We start from the raw sequence: 23,231 nt of genomic DNA, 5'->3' as shown, positions 1-23,231 counted from the left end.
CTATTTCACATTCTTTAGTTTGCTACATCTCCATTGATTATCGATTCTTTTCTCCTTCCATTCATGATCCTTTATTTTGTCTTCTGCTGATCACAGATTTATCCCTGCTTGTAGATTTATCTTAATACCACTTCATTTCAAACACACTTCAGATTGTTCCCCCTTGCTTGTTACTATCTTTCCATCTACATTTCTTACTTTGGCTGTCATACAGTGGTACCTCGGGTTAAGAACTTAATTTGTTCCGGAGGTCCGTTCTTAACCTGAAGCACCACTTTAGCTAATGGGTTTTTGGGGAAAGTGCACTTAAGCATCTTTTTAAATTCATCATACATCATTTCCCATATATATATATATATATATATATATATATATATATATATATATAGGGGGGTGAATTTGCATTGCCACCACATGTGAATTAAAGTTCTCTCTGTATCTGAACATTTCCAACATAAATTTGATCCTCTTTTATACCCTCCAAAATGTATAAAAGAGGTGGCATCAATATTTATTCCATTATGGTGTCTGTTTATAGGGTTGTTTTGTTTTTTTTTTGTAGAGGCAACAATGGAACTGTGTGTACACCATGAGAAACAGTGTTCTGTGGTTTTACCTGCAATTCAGATAAAAGTCTCCGTCCATGGTGTTTGAAAGTGAGGTCTTAGCTCCATCTGGGATCCAGTGTGCACAAGAGTTACAGTGTGTGTGTGTTGAACCTCCTCGGTGCATAAGTTTTTTCAGATTACTTCAGCAGAAGGGGGTAGCTCCTTGGTCTCCTCTTCATTTCTTGTGAACTGCTGAACACCTGAGTGTAAAGTCAGTGGGTGAGCCCTTGCATGTGCAGTTCATTGCGTATGTCAGGATGGACATGGTGTTTCAGATTGCTGCCTTGTTACTCCCCCCCCCCCACATGCAAGGATGCAGTTGTGCAAAGGTTCTCAAGCAATTGTTAAGATGGTCATGGTGTGGTGTACTGCTTCCTCTTTTCCAGCAACAGCTGCAAGCATATGTGGCCTGGGTGAATTCACAGCTGAAGAAGAAGCCGGCAGTTAAGCCAGTGCAGGACCTGAGGCATGATCTCCGAGATGGCGTTGTCCTGGCTTCGCTCATTGAGATCGTAGGTCAGTAGCATGGCGGGCAGAAGACACTCATTGTAAACATGTCAGGGCTGTTTTCAACTGCACCCTCCTCCATAACTTGAATGAAGCTACTCTAGAGTGATGCACAATGGCTGAAGTGTGCTGTGAAGAAAGACTATGTTCATGCCTTCTGTCTCCAAAGTAAAATAACATAAAATAATAAATCCATGATAGCACTTCACCAGAAATTTATCTAATATTGCTCCAGTTTGTTTGCCTGCACTTCCATTGCACTGTCCCTTGAGAGGAGCTCCCCGGTACCTGTTATGCTTGGACTGCTAAGGATAAATCTTTAAACTGCTGGTGGGAATGGCGGAACAAAACAGGAAGGGTGGGTAGGTAGGGCTTCTTTAGTTTCACGTAGGCTCAAGATGTTTGCAACCAGGTCTCCACGATCCCATTTCAGAAGAGAACAACCTGTGAATCCCAGAAGCAAACGTTCCTTACTTCCATATATGTCCCAATAGATGCCAGAATGTTTTTCATGACTGACAACCTGAGCCAAGAACCGTTTTAGGGAAGCGATGAAAGGATTTCCTTTACTCCTAGATCTATTATTCTTATTATTTAAAAGCAGCAGTGCCCGCATTTAGGAAGAGCCATTCATACTGCTAGGACTGTAGAAACTTAAATAAAATTTGATCCCTTTTCTTGTCGTTTACAAAGCAGAGTAGGAGTTGCATATATTGATGAGACAGAATGGGATTTCATTAGTAGGGGGTGGTAAATGAGTACCCACAAAATGGCACAGCAATGAGCTATATGCATCTGCTTATGGTGGAGTAGAAAAACAGCAGGAATTTATTTTAAGGCTGCCTTTCTAACCTGTTGTAAAGATTGTTTGGAACTTTTTTGGCTGTTCCAAATCATGGTACAAACAAAGCTTTCAATACAAATCCTTAGTCAGCGTCCAGGCGGCTGAAAGAAGTCAATGATGGAAAGGGAGAGGTTTTGCACAAGTCAGCCACAAAGCAGACTCGCCCCAGCCCCTGCTGAAAATAAGTTTCCCAAACAGCTCTATGGCTTTGATAAATTTAGGTAAAGCACCAGCAACAAGCAATGGTTGTATACACCAGCAGTAGCATTTAAAAATGTTTTTAGGAGAATAAAGGCAGCATTAGTAGCAACAAAAAAGTTTTAAGTTTGCTGCCATCCTATTACTTACCCTGGCACTCAGTGCGGCTTGCTTCTAAGTAAACATGGGTAGGAGTTACTGATTGATTCCCTTTGTATATCACCTTTCTGCCAAGATGGCTTGAAATGTAGTATACTTTTTTAAAAGATGAGAAATGGGGCTCTCAGGATGGCAGGAATTCCCTACCTTGTATTTCTTTTAATCTGCCTCTCATCAGGGTGTTTGTGTCTTAAGTAGCCCTTCAGAAGGTGGGGGAAGCTCTTAGGCTGTTGATGGTCCCATCAGCTCCCAGTTCTAGGTCTCTCTTCTACCTCTCTTTGGGTCACACAGGATTGGGCTGTAGAAGTGCTAGTCCCCCCCCCAAAGCAAACCTAAGTTCTAATCAGTACAGTGGTACCTCTGGTTACGAACTTAATTCGTTCCAGAGGTCCGTTCTTAACCTGAAACCATTCTTAACCTGAGGTACCACTTTAGCTAATGGGGCCTCCCGCTGCCGCTGCCCCACCAGTGAACAATTTCTGTTCTCATCCTGAGGTAAAGTTCTTAACCTGAGGTACTACTTCTGCGTTAGCGGAGTCTGTAACCCGAAGTGTTTGTAACCCAAGGTACCGCTGTACTGGAGTGGAACGAAAATAATACCTCTTTTTGCCCTGAAGGCCATGTTTGACCAATGCCTTATTCATGGTAGGTATCCTTGGCAGACAATGAGAGTATGTCTAAACTGTGATTTTATTTTTTTCACAGGGCTTCCTTGGGTACTAATTTCTTTGCTGAGATACCACTATTTATTTATAAGGAGGAAATAGTAGGGTTTGCCATAACGATTGTTGGGATAATGCCACTCTTTTCAAAGGCCACATGGTGGAGCCTGCCAGCAGGAGGACATGGCTGAATCCAGCTGATACAGCAGATAATGAAAGATCCCTCTTTGCCAGCTCATTTAAGTGCATGAGCTCTGTCTATTCTAGCATTCCAGTGCCCTAAGAGGATGGTGAAATCACAGCTTGTACTCCCCTCTGCCTCCGAGGAGAAGCAGCTGCTGAGGCTAACAACTATTCCCCTCCACCTGTAACAGCTCCAGTAGGCAGTTACTGTCACACAAGCTCATTCTTCTTGATAATTAGGTTGTGTCTCTTCCACAGCTGGAGAGAAACTGAATGGAGTGCAGGTCAACCCCGCCAGCCCTCAAGAAATGAGGGAGAATGTGGAGAAAGTCTTGCAATTCGTGGCATCCAAAAAGATTCGTATGCACCAGACATCAGCTAAAGGTGAGGGCTCCTTGGTTTGATGTATACAGATCAATGAAATAGCATTGCACGTCAGTAGAAGCAAGCATTCACCTCCCTCTTTGCTTTTTGCAAGCCTTGTTTGCCAGCATTTCCATTGCTGAGTACAACAAAACATTCAGTGGAAAAGAAATATAAAAGGCAAAGCCAGATGCTGTTCTGTCTTCCTCTGGCATCAACATGAGTCACAAACATCACATGAATCGGGAGAAACGTTCTCCCAGTCTTGTGAGCTTCAGAGTGCTCTCGTTGGAAATACTGCTTACCTTGAGGCACTGGGTGTGGGTGACAAGGGGCACAGTGGCTTCTGTTGTTTCCAGGAGCAGAAGAGCACAGCCCTGCAGGCTGCAGATGTCAGCTGGGAACCCTCTGTACATACGGGGGGAAACAGTGGACTCTCTGTGACAACGGCAGCATTCTTGAGAAGCCGTGAGATGTTACCCAAGAGTTTGTACCAGCTTTTATGTAAGCTGCATCAGGCCTCTGATTTTTATGGCACCCTGGGAAACCATCTGTCTGTTCTTTTTAACCAAGATTGGGTTTCCTACAATTTTAGGTGGAATCCTGGGAAACGATAAATAGGGTTTTCATGGTAAAAACTCCTTGTGCTTAACCCAGCTCAGCTACTTTTTCAGGAAATTGGGTGCACCATCATACTTCAATGAAGACCAGACGATAGCAGGATAGAGGTAGGGCTGGGGCTTGGGATATTTCCACCCCTGAAATAGTATAGAATAAGTTATTCAGGAGCTTGGATAGAAGTGCTACCATTGTATTCTGGCAATTTTGTCATGAGCACAATCACAACCTGGCAGGAATGGACAAAATAAAAAAATTCCTTCCAGTAGCACCTTAAAGACCAACTAAGTTAGTTCTTGGTATGAGCTTTTGTGTGCATGCACACTTCTTCAGATACACTGAAACAGAAGTTGCCAGATCCTTCTATATAGTGAGAAGGTGGGGAGGGGTATTACTCAGAAGGGTGGTGGGAATGGGAGATTGGCAGATAGCCGAGATGAGCCTGTTGACGACTCTTAACGACTGTAATAGGTCTTACAGGAAAAGGCAAGGGGTGAGAAGGTGAGAAATGGCTTAGTCATGTATAATGAGATAAGAATCCAATGTCTCTGTTCAGACCAGGTCTCTCCATGGTTTTAAGTTTGGTAATGAGTTGCAATTCAGCAGCTTCTCTTTCCAGTCTATTTCTGAAATTCCTTTGTAGTAAAACAGCTACTTTGAGATCTTGTATAGAATGTCCTGGGAGATTGAAGTGTTCTCCTAGGAGTATCTGAAGAAGTGTGCATGCACACGAAAGCTCATACCAAGAACTAACTTAGTTGGTCTTTAAGGTGCTACTGGAAGGAATTTTTTTATTTTGACTATGGCAGACCAACACGGCTACCTATCTGCAACTGGCAGGGATGGGTTTGTGAAGAGTGCTGGCTGCACTTAGGAGGAAGACTGCACAGCTGGAGGTACGGCATCCGAAATGCAGACTGATTTGTTAATATTTAAACCATTCCCAGGAGGTTCACCTGTTACATTAATGCTGGTTCTTGAAAACCAGCAGCATTGCTAATTTACACAGACAGTGTCAGTTAGATTTTTTTAAAGGGATTCTGCAGTTTGTTTCCCTTGGGTTTATCTAAACATTCAACGAACACTTACCCCCAGCCACATTCTTCTAGAGGATTGTAGTGTTTGTGTTTGTGTGTGTGTGTGTGTGTGTGTGTGGACGACGACAGTGGTTTATAAATCAATAAAACTAAATAAATCCCCAAATGGTGTGAGCATGGGACCAGAAGTTTTCTCACAAGAGTTTCAGTTAGGTGGTGCCTGTGACACTTATAAAATAATAATAAATAATTTTTTTTTATTTATACCCCACCCTTCCTGGTTCAGAAAACCAGGCTCAGGGCAGCTAACAACAAATTTAAAACAATTGTAGAAGCAGCATAAAAAACAGTATAAAAGCATGCCTTAGCAAGGTGCATTTCCCCCACATCCAGATATCTGTGCTTTAAAAGTACGATGCTTCGTAACTTAGAAAATCGTTTCCTAGCTTTGTATGTGGTATGTACTGTTTTCTGAAGACAATAAAATGTTAATAAGAAAAAAAGAAAAGAAAAACCAGTGCAACAAAAGCAAGCCCTAGCTTGAAGGAAGAAATCTAGATTGCCTGCAACAAGTTAGTTGCAACTTCCCGTTTCAATGCATTGCTTAAAATTTACTTAGGGATGTGTGATAACCTGTGGGTTAGATTTTGCTGCTTCTTTTTGAGTTAGAAGTAGACTCCCCTCCCCTCCCAGTTTTATATGTGAACAGGGCAGACACCTGCTTAAAATAAAATGTGATAGCTCTGAATGTATAGTTAGGCCTTAATTGGGCTTGCTTCCTGGAAAGTGTCCCCATAATTATGATGAGATAGTTTCCCATCCAGCAAACCTGGAAGTGTGCCATGCAGTTAAAGGCCTGATCTGTAGGTGGCAGTAATTGATTTTCTTTTGAGTCACTTATTCAGCTACATTCTCAAAAGTTGTAATGGGTGTAGCTACCAAAAGTGGCAGCTGCAAGCTGGATTCCCTTAAACCCTCTCTGCTTCAGCTGGGTCTTCCAGACAATATTATGCATTTTTATTTATTCATTATTTTATCAAATTTAAATACCGCCTTTCATCTGAGGTTCATAGGGCAGTTTACAGTATAAAAACACATACTTAGCATAATAACAAACGAACACCCACCCCCCAGTTTAAAAGGCCATAGATTGTTTAATTAGCCAGAGGCCTGGGAGAAGAGGAATGTTTTTGCCTGGCGCCTAATGATATGCAATGAAGGTGTCAGGCGAGCCTTACTGGGGAGAGTATTCCAAAAGCGGGGAGCCATTGCAGAAAAAGCTTGTTCTCATGTTGCTGCACTCTGGACCACTTGTGTTCAAAACACTCATTGTTCTAGGTGCATTTTGCAACAGGGAATTCGTTTCTGAGCTCTGGGCGCAGTACTGCGCCTAAGATTTCAGATTAAAACTGCAGAGTGGAAGGAAAGGAGGACCTTTTTCTACCTCCCCACTTCCAGCTACAATCTGAAGACTGGAGAAGAGACCCTCTTAAGAATATTAGGGGGGTGGGCACGGGAAGGACTAGACAGTGTGAAAAATGAACAGAATGTTTTAGCTGCGGTTCATTCATTGTCAGCTTTGCGTTCTTGTTATAAAAAAAGCATGCTTGGACATAATAATAATGATTAATAATAATTTATTATTTATACCCCGCCCATCTGGCTGAGTTTCCCCAGACACTCTGGGCGGCTCCCAGTCGAGTGTTAAAAACAATACAGCATTAAATATTAAAAACTTCCCTTAATAATAATAATTCCGTGCGCCCACAACCTAGGTTTAAGGTGTCATTTAGCTCCTAGCTTTCACAACACAGTTTCTAACACTGCACAGAGTCCGGGTTGGTTCATATGGGGAGAGGTGGTCTTGGGAGCAAGAAATGCATATCATAACAGCATCAGGGCTCTGTATAAGTTGAACTACACCTGCCAGTGGATAAGGAAGGCAGGCCATGGACTTGAAGACTCATGGTGCAGCCACCTTTCTGAAGCTAAGCAGGTTAGATATGGTTGGAGCCTGGGAATCCCATATACACTGCCTTGACTTTCATGGTGCAAGAAAGTTGGGATATAAATATACTAATATGGTTGCAACAATTGTCCAGACTGAGTCATGCTGGGTTTCAGGCAAATAACCTCATTGTTTGGGTTTGGTTGTATTTTATAGACATTGTTGATGGGAACCTGAAATGCATCATGAGGTTAATCCTTGCCTTAGCTGCTCATTTTAAACCTGGCTCAAGTAAAGCTGCCAATCAGACTCCATCGAGCATGATGGGAAAGAACTCGGCAGGAACAGGACTGTCATCAGCCAATCACAGGCCTCAGTCAGCTGCTGCTGTTGCCCAGGGTGCAGTGGCTGCCCTGGCAGATGTTCGCCAGGATGTTTTGCGTTTGGGGCGTGATGTTCTCCGGCACAGACAGAGGTAACTCATTTCACTTGTTCAGTTTCATTTTGATCATGTGAGCTATTTGGAACTCCAACAAACACCTTTTGATTAGTTTTGCCGATATTCAAGTTTCTGCCTCATTGACGTATCTAGAATTGATCAAAAAGGGGTTTTCCCTAGAGTGGATTGACTCATCATCTTGTTTTTGTTTGGGTGGGGAAGGCTTTTTTTTTTTTGCCTTTTTTGTAGCAGGTGACTTGGCTCCCATTCTTGAGATACCTGGGGGTTATATGCTTTGCCAACACCTTTCTGCAATGCAACTGCCATTTTCTAGTAGTGTGCTGGTATGGATTGTTCAGGTACACTTGTGACGGAAAAATGTAACATCAGGAGCTGCTAAAAGGAGCGAATGGAATTGTAGGCTGGTGAGAAGAGATTAACAAAAGCCTTAAAGACTTGTATTTCCACAGGCCGGTGGGATTGCAGACCTGGCCCCTTCCATTCATACCATTAACCTATCTACTTCTCTCTTTGGATCCACAGTTGCCACTTTGCCATTTTTCTGCAACATTTGTTTAGTTTGCTTTGTCTTGTGTAGCTGATGGTACAACAGTTGTTTTTTTTTAATTCACATCTTTAAACCAATTATATGCAAGGAGTGATGATGTGCCTTTTAAAAACTGGATAATAATAATATTTATATCCCCCCTCCCCAGCCAAAGCCGGGCTCAGAGTGGCTAACAACAGTAAAATGATACAACATTCTAAAATCATTTCATTAAGGAGGCAGTGCCAACCAAATCCTATGAATATGCCTCATTAGCCTAAATTGAAGCCAAGGGGGGTTGTTGTTGTTGTTGTTGTTGTTGTTGTTGTTGTTGTTGTTGTTGTTATTTTACACTGTTTTTCCTTGCTCATGGTGTGGTCTTTAATCTTCAGAGACAGCAGCATGGATGAAGAGATTGAGCATCCGTACTGGAGTGTCCGAGCACTGGTACAGCAATACGAGGGGCAGCAAAGTGTGCCTTCCGAGTCCCACTCCTCCAGGTACTAAATTTGCTCCTTGCAGCTCCTACCTCCATGCTTTTCCAAATCTACCCTTTGTAGAAGCTGGTCCTGTAATGGTTTTTAAAAAACAAGTAAGGCTATTTTCCATGTGCATGATGAGCTGCATGGAATCTTCAGTCTGATGCAGAATTTAGCTCCTTTAGAATCTCAAGTTTTGTTTCATCTAGACTTCATGAATATGTATGTATTGGAGAGCAGGCACTGCTTGTTGAAGGCCCTAAAGCAAAAGCATTCCCAATGCTTTTGAGTAGTTATGTTGTGGTGCTTTCATGCACAGTCTAGCTCTTTGCCTTCTCCCATAGCTTTTAGCCCTGTGCCGCACAGATTCCCCAAGTATATTGCTCCTTGCCCTTTACCTCCTCAGTTTGTGCTAGAAATATTTCTTACTATACACACACACACACAGCAGCAGCAGCACACTGTTTAAATTGCACTAACTTTTATACTGTTTCTCTGGATTTAGAATTGAGAGATTCTGTGCTCATGTTCATTAGAATTTAGCAATTCTCTCAGAATTTTATCATAAGACTACCAAATGCCTTCCCCACCTCCCAAATATGTTCTCTTAATTGCCCCCCCAAATTCCTTCCAAGTGCTTTGTCTGTGATGGCCATTGCTCTTCAGTCACTGTTGATACCCTCCACAATTGCACAATCAGAAAGCATACCCTCTGAACTCAGAGCGTTGTGTGTTAATCAGTTTGCCTGCATCTGCCAATTTGCGTCCTATTTTCTGCTTGCTGGGCTTTTTTCCGCTTGCCTCTGGATTTCTATTACATGCATTTTCTCTTTGGGTGCAAAATTTTGCAGGGCACAGTAAAATGTCGGTGCTTACAAGCGGCTTTCTTTCTGTGGGAGACACAAGAAAAGGAAGGAACCTTTGACGGCATGGTGGAGAAAGCCTGATAGCCTGTATCAGGGACCTTTTGTGGGCCAGCTGGGCAGAGTGAAGCTGATTTAAGTCGTGGAGTCAGTTGCAAAGAGACAGACAGACAGAGAGAGAGAGAGACAGCAAGAAATCTCACTTTCTTTGACTGAAAGGAACTGTGGTTTACAGCTGTTTTTTTCTACCATGATGCCTCATCTATTGTTTGGCATCACCCCAGGCTTTTCATTCTCTTGTTTCTCCATCCTCAAACCCCATGGACCCCTCTGGATTTTCACATTTGGTGCAGTTCAGCACGTAGTTAGTTTGTGGAAAACCTCTTCCTCCCACAACTCCCCTGTGGTGGAAAAGTAAGAGCTCTCCACAGTCCACATAGCGGGTGCTCTCCCTTGGAACTGAAACTCAGGGCAAAGTACTTGCACCGCGCTATAAAAATCCATGCTATCATGGCTGTTGGAGAACCTCACAAGCTAATTGAGGTCTGAGCCTTGGCAGTAGTTGAGACGGAGGCCCCTGGGAAAAGGACCTTGCAGGAAGTGGAGCTTGACTGTAATTATGGCTTATTTTTACTCAGACCCAACCAAGAAGTCTAAAACGAGTGCCATGTGTGCCTCTGCAGCTTAGGCAGCAGAATCCATTCCTTGTTTCTCTGCCAGGCCTATAGGGCTACAGCTGTGAACACAATAATGCAAATCGGGAGGTCATCTGCACATCAGAACAGCATGACGTGACCCACACAGTGTATTTTGTCACTTCTGCTGTTGCACATAGATGTGATTTCACCTTTGTATTCCTCACCCTAAAAGCAGTACAGTGGTGCCTCGCAAGACGAAATTAATTCGTTCCGCAAGTTTTTTCTTCTTGCGAGTTTTTCGTCTTGCGAAGCACGGTTTCCCATAGGAATGCATTGAAAATCAATTAATGCGTTCCTAGGGAAACCGCCTTCAGACCAGGTCCGGGGACAGTCTGTCCCCCGACCTCTTCTGAAGGCTGGCGGTGGGAAGAAAAGCCCTTCTTCCCACCTCCCACCCCGCAAGCTCCGGGGACAGGAGGGCTTTGCTGCCGACCGCCAGCATTTTAAAAGCCCCTGCTGTCCCGGGGCGATTTTAAAATGCTGGCGGGCGGGAGCGAATCCTCCGCTGTCCCGGGGAGATTTTAAAATGCTGGCGGGCGGGAGCGAACGCTTCGCTCCCGCCCGCCAGCATTTTAAGATTGCCCGGGGCAGCGGAGAAGTCTCCGCTGTCCCGGGAAGGCAGGCGGCGGGGAGCAAAGACTTTTGCCCCCCGCCGGCCTTCAGAAGAGGTCCAGGACCTCTTCTGAAGGCCGGCTGTGGGCGAAAGTCTTTGCTCCCGACCGCCAGCAATTTAAAACAGGTCCCCGGAGATTTCCCTATGGGCTTTCGTCTTGCGAAGCAAGCCCATAGGGAAATTCGTCTTGCGAAGCGCCTCCAAAACAGAAAACCCTTTCGTCTTGCGGGTTTTCCGTCTTGCGAGGCATTCGTCTTGCGGGGTACCACTGTATCCTCAAAATGGTGTCCCATGCCATGGTATTTCTACTGCAAAGGTAGAATTTGTATCCAATCTCTTCTTCTTTTGCTGGAGCTTCTGTTGCAGACAGACTCTGTATAGACCCCACACCAGATTAAATAATTAATTGATGAATTATTTAGCATAGTCTTGGAACATTAAAACTGGATACACAAATAAATCATATAGCTAGTTACAGCATTCCAATTGCTAAAAACAGATATGCATTTTTCAACAAGAAACCAACAAAATTATCTCCTGATCTGCTTTTTTTTTTTTTGCAACCCTCTCATTAATATGGGAAGAAACGTGCAAGACAGCTGTGCACCACAGAAACTTATAGGTCATTCATAATGGCCACCAGAGAATAGAAAAAGAAGACATACACTAGCCTGTTAATGATTTCACAGAAAGGTAACAAGCACACTTTTTTTTTTTTTACTACCTAAGGAGCTAGGTCACATGCACACCATACATTTAAAACACATGGCTTCCTCCAGGTGATCCTGAGAACTGTAGCTTACCCCTTGCAGAGCTACGGTTCTCAGGGTTCTTTGTGGGGGCAGGGAGCCATGTATTTTAAATGTGTTTCCATGCTAGCCGTGGAGGAGAAGACACCCTCTTTTCTACAGCAAGTAACAGAAATGCGGCATCTTACTCTGTTAAGGGGCTTGTAAAAAAAAAATTAAAAATACCTTCTACCATGCGGGCTGGCAGAGGAGGGATGCAGCTTCCCTTTCTCTGCAGCTAGTACAGAGACCAAGTAGACAGGTGGAAGAGAGGTGGAGAGATCTGTTCCTCCTCCGCCACTTACTCCCTCTTGCATGGAATTCTTCATTACCTCCCGCAGCTGCCAAGCAAGTTGTTAAATACAAGAGTGAAAGCACATAGTTCTCCTGGGCTTTCTGCCACTCACGTTCTGTTTGGGAAAGGGAGACAAGGGAGATGGAATAACAGGCATTCATCATTTTTGCATGTCAGTTCATTTACATTCATTCAGACTTAAAACGCCCACTGATTTGGATTGCGGTGGTGTGCTTAAAATAATAATAATAATCCTAGGAGGTGTGCTGTTACGCGCAGTGAAAATAGTATGGCTCGTTTCAACCCCATCTCTGTGTACCTCCCATGCATACAGATATTTCAGAAAGTCTGGTGGAGTCAGGGATTCTCAACTTTTGTTAGAACTCTTGTTAATTCAAGAAATGCATGACTTGCGCCTCCCCTATTTTATTTTATTTTAAAAAAGGAGCCTATGTTGATTGGTAGACAGAGGTCCTTCTTGTGACAATCCCTGGACCCAAGCATATTAGAGGGAAAGAATAAGACGTTTTATATAGGATGCTCCAAGGCAGCCGACTGTAACTCAAAACAGAGAAGGAGCTAACATATCACCTAACCAGGCCCACAGGTGTACAGCTGCTCTTCCTATAGAACAGCTCTTTCTATTCCCCTAACCTAAGGCAGTATCATTCTACATACACATCACATTCTGCACATCAGCTTGTGAGAAGGTAAGGAATGGAGGCAGAATGCCTCTTAGCCCAGGAAGATATAGGCAGGAAAAACTGCTTGCCTTTCCCTAGCAACTGTGCCAGTCCCTGGGTTTCTGATATATGGGGCAAAGAGAGACAGTGCCACCAAAAATACCCTTTGAAAGAGAAGTAAATGGAATCCCTGGTCATGTGATCTCATTAAAAACTGCATGGCACATTTCACAAGAGTTAGAGTGATTGGCCCACAGAGCCTGGCCCGTTTCCAGGGTGGGTAATTACAATTTGCCTCCTGCAGTTCCCTCTGCTGTTATAATTGGCAACATTCCCCCCCTCTCTTTTCCTGACCTAAAGTATGCCATAACTCTGGTAATCAGGAGCTGAGGATTCTGGAAGCAAGCAATATGCTGACTCCATTATTTGGGAATGTTACTTGGAATTCCACTCCCCCTCCCCAGCTCCCAAGCTCTTTTGGCATATGTTCATGCTTCACACAGAATATGGCGGTTTCTTGTGGGGCCTGACCCATTGCAGAAATTGCCTCGCCTCTTATATCCTGTTGTATTCTAGAACATGGGTAGGCAAACTAAGGCCCAGGGGCCGGATCCGGCCCAATCGCCTTCTCAATCCGGCCTGCAGACTGTCTGGGAATCAGTGTGTTTTTACATGAGTAGAATGTGCCCTTTTATTTAAAATGCATCTCTGCATAGGAATTCATTCATTCCCCCCTGCCCAAATATAGTCCGGCCCCCCACAAGGTCTGAGGGACAGTGGACCGGCCCTCTGCTGAAAAAGTTTGCTGACCCCTGTTCTAGATCATCTCCTTTATTGTGTCATCTGTGCATTGATTGAATAATGAGGACAGGAGGAGAGGTGTTCCACAAGAACTGTCTTGTTTGTGCTACTAGCGTCCTCTAGTCCAATCTTTTTCAGCCAGCCAGATTCCCCTGGATGGCTCACATGCAAGGCTTGAAGCTGATGGCCTTCCCTGCTTGTTAGTTTGTTCCCAGCTTCAGGTATTCAGAGGTATACTGTTGCTGTACACATCATGTTGTTGGACTTCAGATCCTATCATGCCCCACCATTCACAGTGCTAGTTGAAGCTGATGGGAGTCCAACAATATCAAGAGGACCACAGGTTAGTCACCTGCTGCTGTACATGGAGGTTTCGTTTAATAATCATAGTTAATAGTGGCAGTCTAAGCACTACATTATTGTGGCTGCCCCAGAGTTCAGGAACTTCCTTCCTATTGACTTTCACCAAAGTCCATGTCTGAGTGTTGGTTGGGAGCCTAGTAGTAGTAGTAGATTCACCAGAAGATTCCAGGGCAGGTTACGACAATTTAAATTTCACTATTAAAAACAGTTTTAAAAAATTGCAGTCACATGAATAGGGCAGGTCCTGAAAACACACATCTTGGGTATCAAAGGCCAGGTAATAGGGGCACATTGTGGCTGTGGATGAATAGAAACTGGGTGCTTTTTACCCTGTCCATTTCTTACCTTAAATTGGACCTATAGGCAAGCTCAGTATGTAACTGGGAACCCAAATTCAGACTGGGTTTTCTGTTGAGACATGGTGTTAAAGCTGTGTGAACTTCCCAAATACTTTTTTTTTTTAGCCTTGTTGACTCCCCACTGCAGGTGCTGTATCCCCAGCATAGCTGCAAGAGAAAAGAAGACCCCCAAAGATTTGACAGGTTTGATCCAGTGTGCAAATTTCCCAGAGTTCTCCTAATCCTGTAGGGCTGGGAAGCAGGCAGAAGGACAGACAACCTGCTAGGAAATTGATCGGAGATTATGTCAAGCTAGAACTAAAATGCTTTTTAATTAAACCCAGGACTGTGCTGTGATGTGTAATTAGATTTCAATCATAATGTCTTGAGAATGGGGGATATTCTCCATCCGTTAAATGTGGATTTGTGTGCCGGCTTTGTAACTGTGTACAGACAAAGGGCAGAAGCTGCATTGTGAAACTCAGCAGCAGGACCCAAGGGGGAGGTTGAAAAGGAGGGAGATGTTTCAGAATTGTGTCCATTATTGCAGGGGGAAACAGTAGTTTCTGTGTGCTGTAGGGTTTTGTGGGGGGAGAAGCAGATATGGAAATGCTGTTTATATCCCCACCGCAGTGTCCCAGATTGAGACATCAAATCCAGGCTCCCCTGCAGAGTGGTTCTCCATCTCTCCCACACCTTGTGTGCGTCTCCATCCCAGCAGTGCCAGATGCACAACTTCTTCCATGTGAAAGGAGGTGGGCTGTTGAGCCTGTCATGGATCAAGGCATCTGGTGCTGGTTTACCAAATCCAGAGCTGTCACAGACATGGAAAATGCCTGTTTAAACTGCAGCGTAACTGCCAAGCTGGTAAGGGGAGATAATGGCTGCAGGCTAGGCACAGCCACTCAGAGGGAGAATTCAAGTTAAGTCAGCATCAAGGCAATTTTTGATGCTTCCAAAGATGATGTAGGTGATTGGTGCTGGCTTAAAATCTAGGTCATAGACTCAGTAGCTGCAGATTAGTTACACCTTAACATGGTTCTTTAACCACTCTGTTGTATTCACTGTGAAGGTGGCAAAAGGGTGGATCTTTCTCTCCTGGCCTTTCAAATGTGTCATAGGTGAAGTTGGGCTTCTAATCTATGTTAGTGGGTCGTAATTTTTCAGGATTATCATGGGACATAAAGGACACACCACCCCTGACAGGGGAGGGACCTTGCATAAAGTCCTCAGCATCTCCAGTTAAAATGGAGCTCTGGGTAGCTGATCTGGGAAAAGTCTCTTCCTGAAACTTTGGACGCAGAAGAGCCCTGTTGGGTTAGAGCAAGGGCCCGCCTGGTCCAGCATCTTGTTTCCCATAGTGGCCAATCAGATGCCTCTGGGAAGCCCTCAAACTGGATACGAGAACGCCAGCTCTCTTGTTCTCAAGAGCCCCAGCAACTAGTATTCAGAAGCATGATACTGTGGGTAGAATATAGGCATTGTGAATCTTGGTTTATACAATTATAATGAACCATAGAGCATGAGAACATAAGGAGAGCCTGCTGAATCTGGCCAGTTTCCCATTTAGTTCAGTATGCTATGGTCAACCAGATGTCTATGGAAGCCTGCAGACAGGACCTGAGCGCAACAGGGCTCTCTCTTCCTGTGGCTTCCAGCAACTGGTATTCAGAAGTATTCTGCCTTCAGCTGTGGAGGTAGAACATGGCCATCATGATTAGTAGCCATTGAGAGCCTTATTCGCCATCAATCCTCTTTTAAAGCCATCCAAGCTGGCAGCCATCACTGCCTCTTCTAGGAGTGAATATTCCAACATTCAGCTTTCATAGGATGCCCCCAACTCACAGTATTATGAGCACGGGAGAAAAACTTCTCTCTGTATGCTTTTTCCACACCATGCAGAACTTTCTAGCTCTCGATCATGTCCCCTCCTTGCCGGTTTTTCTAATCTTGGGGTCAGCATCCTCCTTGAGCTATCCACTATGACCCCAATATTTTTTTCTTGTCAGTCACCACTCACCACCGATTCAGGTCCCATTACTTTATATGGAAGTTAGTATTTTTTGTCACTTTACACTGGCTTACATTTGCCATTTAGATGCCCATTTGCTCAATTTAGAGATACCTTTTTGGAGCCCCTGGCATTCATTTTCCCCCCTTCAGAACCAGTGTAGGTGGACCAGTGGTCTGACTTGGTGTACAGTTTTTGCCTTGAGTGGAGATAACATTTTCATGATTGCCAAGCAGCTCACTGTGTCTGTTTGGAGAATGGCAAATTCTCCTGCTTTAAAGTTTGCCCTCAGAGCAGAAGAATGCACTCTTTCACCTGCCTTCTTCCTGTGCAGCCCTCTGTTGAATTAAATGCAGCCCTCCTGCAAAAATGCACATGTAAAATAATTCGTGCCTATTCACAAGCACTAGGAGAGGAGTATGAAGGGGTTTTCATGTACCGGTAACTCCTGCATCTGCTCTGAGGTGTGATTTTGTGCAGAGCACACTGGATTTTCCTCCAGCTTTGAGGGCTCAGGATGGTTGACAATGTGCTTTTACTGAGGCAGACTTCATTGGGGTTTCTGCATGACCATTATATTGATAGGTATATCAATTAGAGCATTGTGGCTGTAACCATCTCTCTACCATCCTCACCAAAAGTTTGAATACAGTGGTGCCCCGCAAGACGAATGCCTCGCAAGACGGAAAACTCGCTAGACGAAAGAGTTTTCCGTTTTGGAGGTGCTTCACAAAACGAATTTCCTATGGGCTTGCTTCGCAAGACGACAATGTCTTGCGAGTTCCTGCTGGTTTTTCCCCCCTTTCCCCCCTTTTTTCTAAGCCACTAAGCCACTTATCAGCTGATCCGATCAGCAGATAAGCCGCTAAAAGCCGCTAATAGCGCTAATAGCGCTAATCCGCTAATCCTTCAATGGGCTTGCTTCGCAAGACGAAAAAACCGCTAGACGAAGAGAATCACAGAACGGATTCTTTTCGTCTTGCGAGGCACCACTGTACAAGTGGCTCTTACTACGGTATTTTGTGTGCATAGGGTTACCTTGATGTAGCTGGCCTCTTTTGGATAGGGTATGAAGTGCATTTTCATCGCCATCCTTCTTTTCTGTGAGATCTTTGTATATAGCAATGGTAGCTGTTGCCAATAGTAACTGAGGAACAGAGTGTGACTGCCAGACCCAAGTTGTTTTCTTTCTCCCTGGCTCTGTGTTTTGCTTTTCCCAGCTGTGGAACATGAACAGGGCATCTTGGTTTCGTCACTGGCCCCAATGATGGTTGTGAAATACTTAGTGGTAACTCCGTGGCAGGGTGTGGGTGTCTGTCTACAATTCCTTTGCTGTTTTGATATCACCCTGCTGTATTTATACTTGGTGCATGTTGCAGTTTTAAATAAAAAAAGGGGCTTGCCAATAAAGCTGCCTTGTGCATCCTGGTTGCCAAATGGAAATTTCAAGCCCCCCCCCCCCCCAAATCAGGGAGGCAGTTTGTCAAATCTGCCCGGAAAAGACATGCCACCATTTTATTAGTGTCTGAAATCTATTGGTTGTTTTTTATATTAAAAAAAAATGTGTAGATGGACAATTTTTGCTTCCTATGCCCATCCTCCTGACTGTGACATAGCCAGAGATAATTTCCTTTGGATCCTCATTAACACACAGACACAGACACACTCTTAGTGCCACAGTTTCTGGGGACGGAAAGCAGAGTACTGTTATGGAAAGGCAGCAGACATGCTTCAGACAGGAATTGCCCAAATCATGCTGTTTTTTCCCCAGGCCATGAAGCACGTCTTCCTTCCCTCCCTCTTCCACTCCCAGCCCCTCCCCTCCCCTCGACCATCCCTCTTCTCCACCCTGTGCTTAGACATCTTAGAGAATAGGTTTCTGCCTCGCACAGCCCTGGTGACAGCAGGAGAGAGACGGAGCTGCAGAGAGCGAAGGAAGAAGCAACGCACTCATAGACACTCGCCTGCGCACACAGACATAACAGGCACAGAGGACTGGGGGACAGCTACCTACTGTGCTACAGGAGATAGGATCCGAGGCTGGAGAAGTGGTTTCTATGGCTTGGCTTGGGGTCTCTCTGGCGGCTGTTGGAGAGCTGGACTGATTAGAATGGGATGAAAAGCAGGACTTGCCATTCAGACCGAGATCCTTGCTGTTGAAAAGATTTTGGGCATACGTCAGACCAAAATGCAACAGTGCAAAACAAACAACAACCCGACAGGCGACCGAGCCAAGCCGAAAACCGCGGCTGCCGAGCGTCCAGCCTCCTCCTCCTCCCTGAGCCATGCTCGTAGGCTGCAGATTTATCACCGACCTGTTCCTGCCAAAGAACCGGAGCTGCTCTTTTAATTTCCCCCCTTCTTCCTGCTGTGAATTTCTTGGCTCGTGCGAGGGAGTCCGCCTGGCAAACATTTCTGTGCTAGTTTGACAGGAGCCGACATCCTTGGCGCAGAAATTCTGAGCACGTGAAGGAACGAGGCATGCCCGTGGCTGGGACTTGTGGAAGACCGAGGCTCCCTAGGAGATTGGCTCTGTGAGGCCAGAGGTCAAGGGGGGATCATGGGAGGGAAGCAGGTCAAATGGTGAGCCAGTCATTTCAAAGAGGGGGCAGGTTGGTTGTGGAAACGGTCAGGGGTGTGGGCTTGGTTGCTAAGACTGTTCAGTGGTCCCTTGTTAGACGCTTATGTCTAACCTTTTTTTAGGTAAGGGACCAGGCAGTGCTGGAAGGAATGATGCATATAAATAATTTTCCTGCACCATAAATCCTGCAGAAATAGATTCAATGCCCCAGACCTAATTTCTATGTGTTGCTAATGTTGAATGTTGAACTGGGATTTTTAAAAGAAAATCTGAAAACTGACAGCTTAAAATGCACAATTCTCCAGGGAATTGATAGCAAGACTCTGAGTTTCCTTAACCCCCACCCCACCCCAACACTTAACTTGTAGGATGCATGATGGAGATGATCTGTGACTCATGTTTTGGGTTTCAGGTGTACTCTTTGACTTGGTAACTTTATTTATTTTGGAGGTGGCCTGATGGCAGTCACTGGTAGATCATGGGCCAAAGAACTGTAAAATGGAGCTGTTATCTTGCATGTGAAACTGCCATTAAACTGAGCTACATCTGTAAGGTGGTTATTAAAATCCTTCTGTAGTTGCATTTTAAAGCATGGTTGAGCGTTTTCTTGTGTGTGCTACCCCCAAAGGTGCTTTAGGGGAGGGTGTGATGGATGATATCCTTCCGAATGGAGTGGGCATTTCTGTGGATCAGAATGCCCAGCTGCCCTCATCCCAGTGATCAGTGTCTGCTTAGTACCACCATCTCCCATACGCATTCCCCCTTCATCTTGCTTTGCCTCCCCTGGGCTGTCCTGCTGGGTTGCAACCTTCTTAACTGGCCCTGCTTCCATGCCTTTGTGTTATACAGACATTTAACTGGTGAAGCTAATACAGTACTGGCATGGTGATAAAGTGATGAGGAAAATGGCTTCATCTCTGCAGGTCTTAACGAAGGCAAAATAGCGATGTCTGCAAAAAGAAGAGGAGAAGTTGGCAGTCCTACTGCTTCTGTGACTTCTGTCACTAGAGTGTCATTGCCATGTTGATCCCACAGAATGAGAGCTATAGAGAACTTTCAGATATCTTAACGAATCGGACAACAGTCCATCTCCCTCAAGCATTCTGTTTCCATCAGTAGTCCTCAAATGCTGAGGGTCCCTGTCTAGTTTCTTTTCTTCTGTAGTATACTGCTCCTATGCATGGAGGTCCCTAAAGGTGCTTCCATGGTCAGGGAGAATCCATGCGTGTGTCAGTTGTGCTCTTCGAGCTGATCCCTAAGGACTGGATTGACAGCTGTGCTGAGTGAAGCCCCTTAGTCCACATTGGTACAGTGTAGCCCAAGTCACTGATTCCTTGGGGGTTGATAGACAAAACACACAACTTTTACGTTTTGTGTTCCCGCCTGCCTGCAGCTTTTGGGTTGGGCTAGTAGTATGGCAACCTGTGTCTTAAGATCTTGAATGCAGCCAAGCTGCAGTAGATTTAGTGGAGGGACTTTGATTTTTGAACTACATTACTCAGGAGCTTGATGAAGCCTTGCTCTTGCCCTGTGAGTTAAAACGAACATGCTAAGAACACGTCAGGGTTTATGAGATGCTTTGATATTATTATTCTGCGGTGTGTGCCTCCTACCGAGTGCCTTTCTAGGTGTGGGATCCAACTCAAAAGTACTGAGAATATCTGGAAAGCAGGCTGGCTGGGGAGGCGTCTTCTATTTTTGTTTTTAATCCATTCTGTTCTCTTCACTCTTTCCCCCACTTTTTCTTTTGTATGCTCTACCTTTTGTTTCCTGTCTCTGGGAAAATGATACATTAACTCTGGCTCACACTTGCAAGGAGAAATTCTTTAGGGACATGTTAAATGGGTCAGTGAGTTTCAGATGCCTTTCTCTGTTGTCTGGGTGATGGATGTGAGAAGAATTTGGGGTGGGGTCACAGGGAAGAAAGTTTGAGTGGTTGGAGCAGAATAAGCAGCTGGGAGGACTGGGGTTAAAAAAGAAAGAAAAAAGCTGAGTTCAGGCATTTAAAGCCAGATCATAAGTTGGTATCTTTATCCACATGGGAGTTCACAATTTGCTAAAAATAATCTATTTGACTTTAGGCTTTAGTTGCACAAGGCCCTTAGAAGCAAGGACCAAATGAGAGACTGGATCCTGTGGGTAGCCTTTGTTTGCAGCTTCCAACTCCTAAGGGCAGAAGTTGCCCCAAGAAGTGTTTGTAAGCCAGGGATGGGGAGCCCGTTGTCCTCTGGGTGTTATTGGACTCGCAACTCCCAGCAGCCAGCAGGGCTAGTGGTCAGGGCTGATGGGAATTGTACTTCATTAACATATGGAGGGCCGCAATGGCCCCCACCCTTGTAAGCAGAATTCCTGATGTGTAAGTGTAGAATAAACTCATTGACTTCTGGGGGTATGTGGTAGCCCTTCTGAACTCTTCTCATGTATGCTAGAAAAAGAAACTCTCCCAGTATCACTTTGTTTAGCCGTCAGCATCTAGATCAGGGTGAGGAATGGGCTTGGCAGCAGAAGCGTGGCCTCCTAATCGGGCAAGAGTGAGATAACAATGTCAGATAGCAGATTCAGGTGCCATTTAGGGGGGCAAAACGGGAGAGAGATACGAGATCGAACTCATGGAGTGTATTCCCTTGGGGAGTTCTTCTGTACTCTTGCACAAATCCACTTCATTTCCGTGGGGCTTGCGCAGGATAACTTACCAGCGGATTATGCCCCATTTTTAATTACTGAAAGTCTGTCCAATGAGTTGTTGTTTTTTACCAGCCCCAGTTCACAGGTACAATGTCCCCCTCTGATTAACTTGTCAACCAGGAGTGGCTTGTGAGGTGGGTGGAGGTAGTGACATCCTCCAGGCAGCAGTCCTGCACTTATTAGGACATAGATGGGGTGGGGCAACGAATACATGGGTGGGGTAGGGCTGCTGCTTCTTCAGAGCTCTATCAACCTTACCCTATTTCTGTCTGATGTATTTGCTGTAATCCACTCCCTCTCTTACACTCCATTGCTGCTCTCAAGATGTGGGCAGTATTTGCTGTAATCAAACTTTGCATGCTAACTTTATTTCACATAGAAAGTTGATGGAATAATAAGAATTTGTAATGAAAAGAATGCTTGCCTTCTCCTCCCCTTGCAGCCTTGCATCACCCAGCCCTGTGAACAGTGCAAGGAGTGAGTCTAGTATAACACACTCAGAGGAGAAGGCTGGATTTGACATTGTTCGTGAAGAGGAAGCAGATACCAGAACAGGTAGGGGAACAAACAACTGACCAGGTAAATTGAGAGGTACATGTCCACCACTTGGGCTGCCACAGCCTTCCTCTGAGATTTTACTTTGGTTCTGCATAGATTAAGCGATTTTAACACTTTTAATGTACTGGAAAGGTACCTCTGATTAATTAAAACTGCAGATAGCAAGCTCAATAGGGGCAGAAGGAGAGCTCACTGTCTCAGGCCAAGGACTCGTCTAGTCCAGCACTCTGTTCTCACAGTGGCCAACATAACAAGCAGAAACTAAGCGCAACAGCACTCTCCCAACCTGTGGATCCCAGCTATTGGTATTCAGAGGCATACTGCCTCCGAGAGTGACACACTTAGAGGTAAACTGGCCTTAGCCAGGTGACCCACTGGTTCTTATACAGCAGTCCAGCATTTCTGAGGGCAGCTTTCCACATGGCGTTTTGTTAAGTGTAAACCCAGGATGTTTTAAAGCCAGGGGCCCATGACTCGCTGTGGAACACCCTGGGGTTTGCCTCTGAAATATGAAGATGGTCCTTGCTCTTTTTTGGCGAAAATTGGTTTGGGCTGTTTCCACACCCTCGTGGTCTTTCATGCTGGTTTTAATCAGTTGGCGGATTTTTAACCTGCTCTTCCTCCAACGAGCTGAGGGCAGCACAAAAGATTCTGTTCTCCTTTCTTTGTCTGCACAACTGCCCTGCGAAGTAGGTCTAGGCTGAGAGAGACTGACTAGCACACATTCACTTGGTGAAATTCACAGCCAAGTGGGGATGTGGGGCTAGGTCTTCCTGGTTCCAGTTGGTCACTCTAACCACCACACGATAACGGCAGTTTGTAATTAGGTTTGTAATTTGAATGATCCATGTTGTTTAGGTCATGCATTTTGATCTCTAAAATGTATGTCACCTGCTTTCTGTACAAAAACAACGTTCCAAAGGAATGCATTCCGGGTTTCAAAGCATCCTTGACATCCCCTTAGAAACAGCCTAAGTCTCAGCTGGCACAGATAAAAACAGTGCAGTTTCCCTCCCTGATTATGGGATCCCCAGAACAAGGATGGGAATGAAAAACTGCAGCAAAGGGCTCCATAGTCCATGCAGATGATAGGATTTGAGGCAAAGTCCTGTTTGAGCTTAATTTTCAAACCTATAATGTGACTGGGACACATTTGTAGTGGTCTTGGGGGGACTCGCTTAAAGCTATGAAAGTATGTGGAGGGGGGGAGTCTCAGAGAAGTCCTTTTTATCATTCACAGTACAGGGAAGGATGCTTTGTCCTTAACTCAAGGAAAGCAGTGGGTGGGTGGGATCCTCAAAACAAAAGCCTGAAATCCCCCATCTGACTAAGTCTGAATTCATAATCGCAGAAGCTGGAACA

At 44.9% G+C, this 23,231-nt stretch overlaps 1 protein-coding gene and 1 long non-coding RNA gene across 9 annotated transcripts in view; one reads left to right on the top strand and one right to left on the bottom strand.

Moving 5' to 3' along the window:
• Positions 1-23,231, top strand: part of DIXDC1 (DIX domain containing 1) — an 84,311-nt gene that overhangs the window by 33,909 nt on the left and 27,171 nt on the right. For 6 of the 8 annotated variants that reach the window (XR_014002523.1, XM_081172549.1, XM_081172550.1 and 3 more), the window contains 5 exons: positions 995-1,124; positions 3,420-3,545; positions 7,344-7,602; positions 8,506-8,613; positions 21,754-21,866. Coding sequence is in view for 7 of the 8 variants with exons in the window: in XM_081172549.1 (XP_081028675.1) it covers positions 995-1,124; positions 3,420-3,545; positions 7,344-7,602; positions 8,506-8,613; positions 21,754-21,866 (736 nt within the window). In the remaining variant the exon portion in view is untranslated. Of the gene's footprint in view, positions 1-994; positions 1,125-3,419; positions 3,546-7,343; positions 7,603-8,505; positions 8,614-18,196; positions 18,629-21,753; positions 21,867-23,231 lie in introns of those variants that run through there. The other 2 variants (XM_081172553.1, XM_081172552.1) reach the window with 1 other exon arrangement.
• Positions 17,601-18,484, bottom strand: LOC308574707. Its single transcript, XR_014002558.1, has 2 exons — positions 18,361-18,484; positions 17,601-18,198 (listed from the first exon to the last, which is right to left on the bottom strand). It is a non-coding gene; the product is annotated as an uncharacterized lncRNA (long non-coding RNA).

This window comes from Podarcis bocagei (genome assembly GCF_964188305.1).
Source record: "Podarcis bocagei genome assembly, chromosome: 15".
NCBI classification, from domain to species: Eukaryota; Metazoa; Chordata; class Lepidosauria; order Squamata; family Lacertidae; genus Podarcis; species Podarcis bocagei.
The sequence above is the reverse complement of the archived record's forward strand: the minus strand, read 5'-3'. Positions and strand labels throughout refer to the sequence as shown.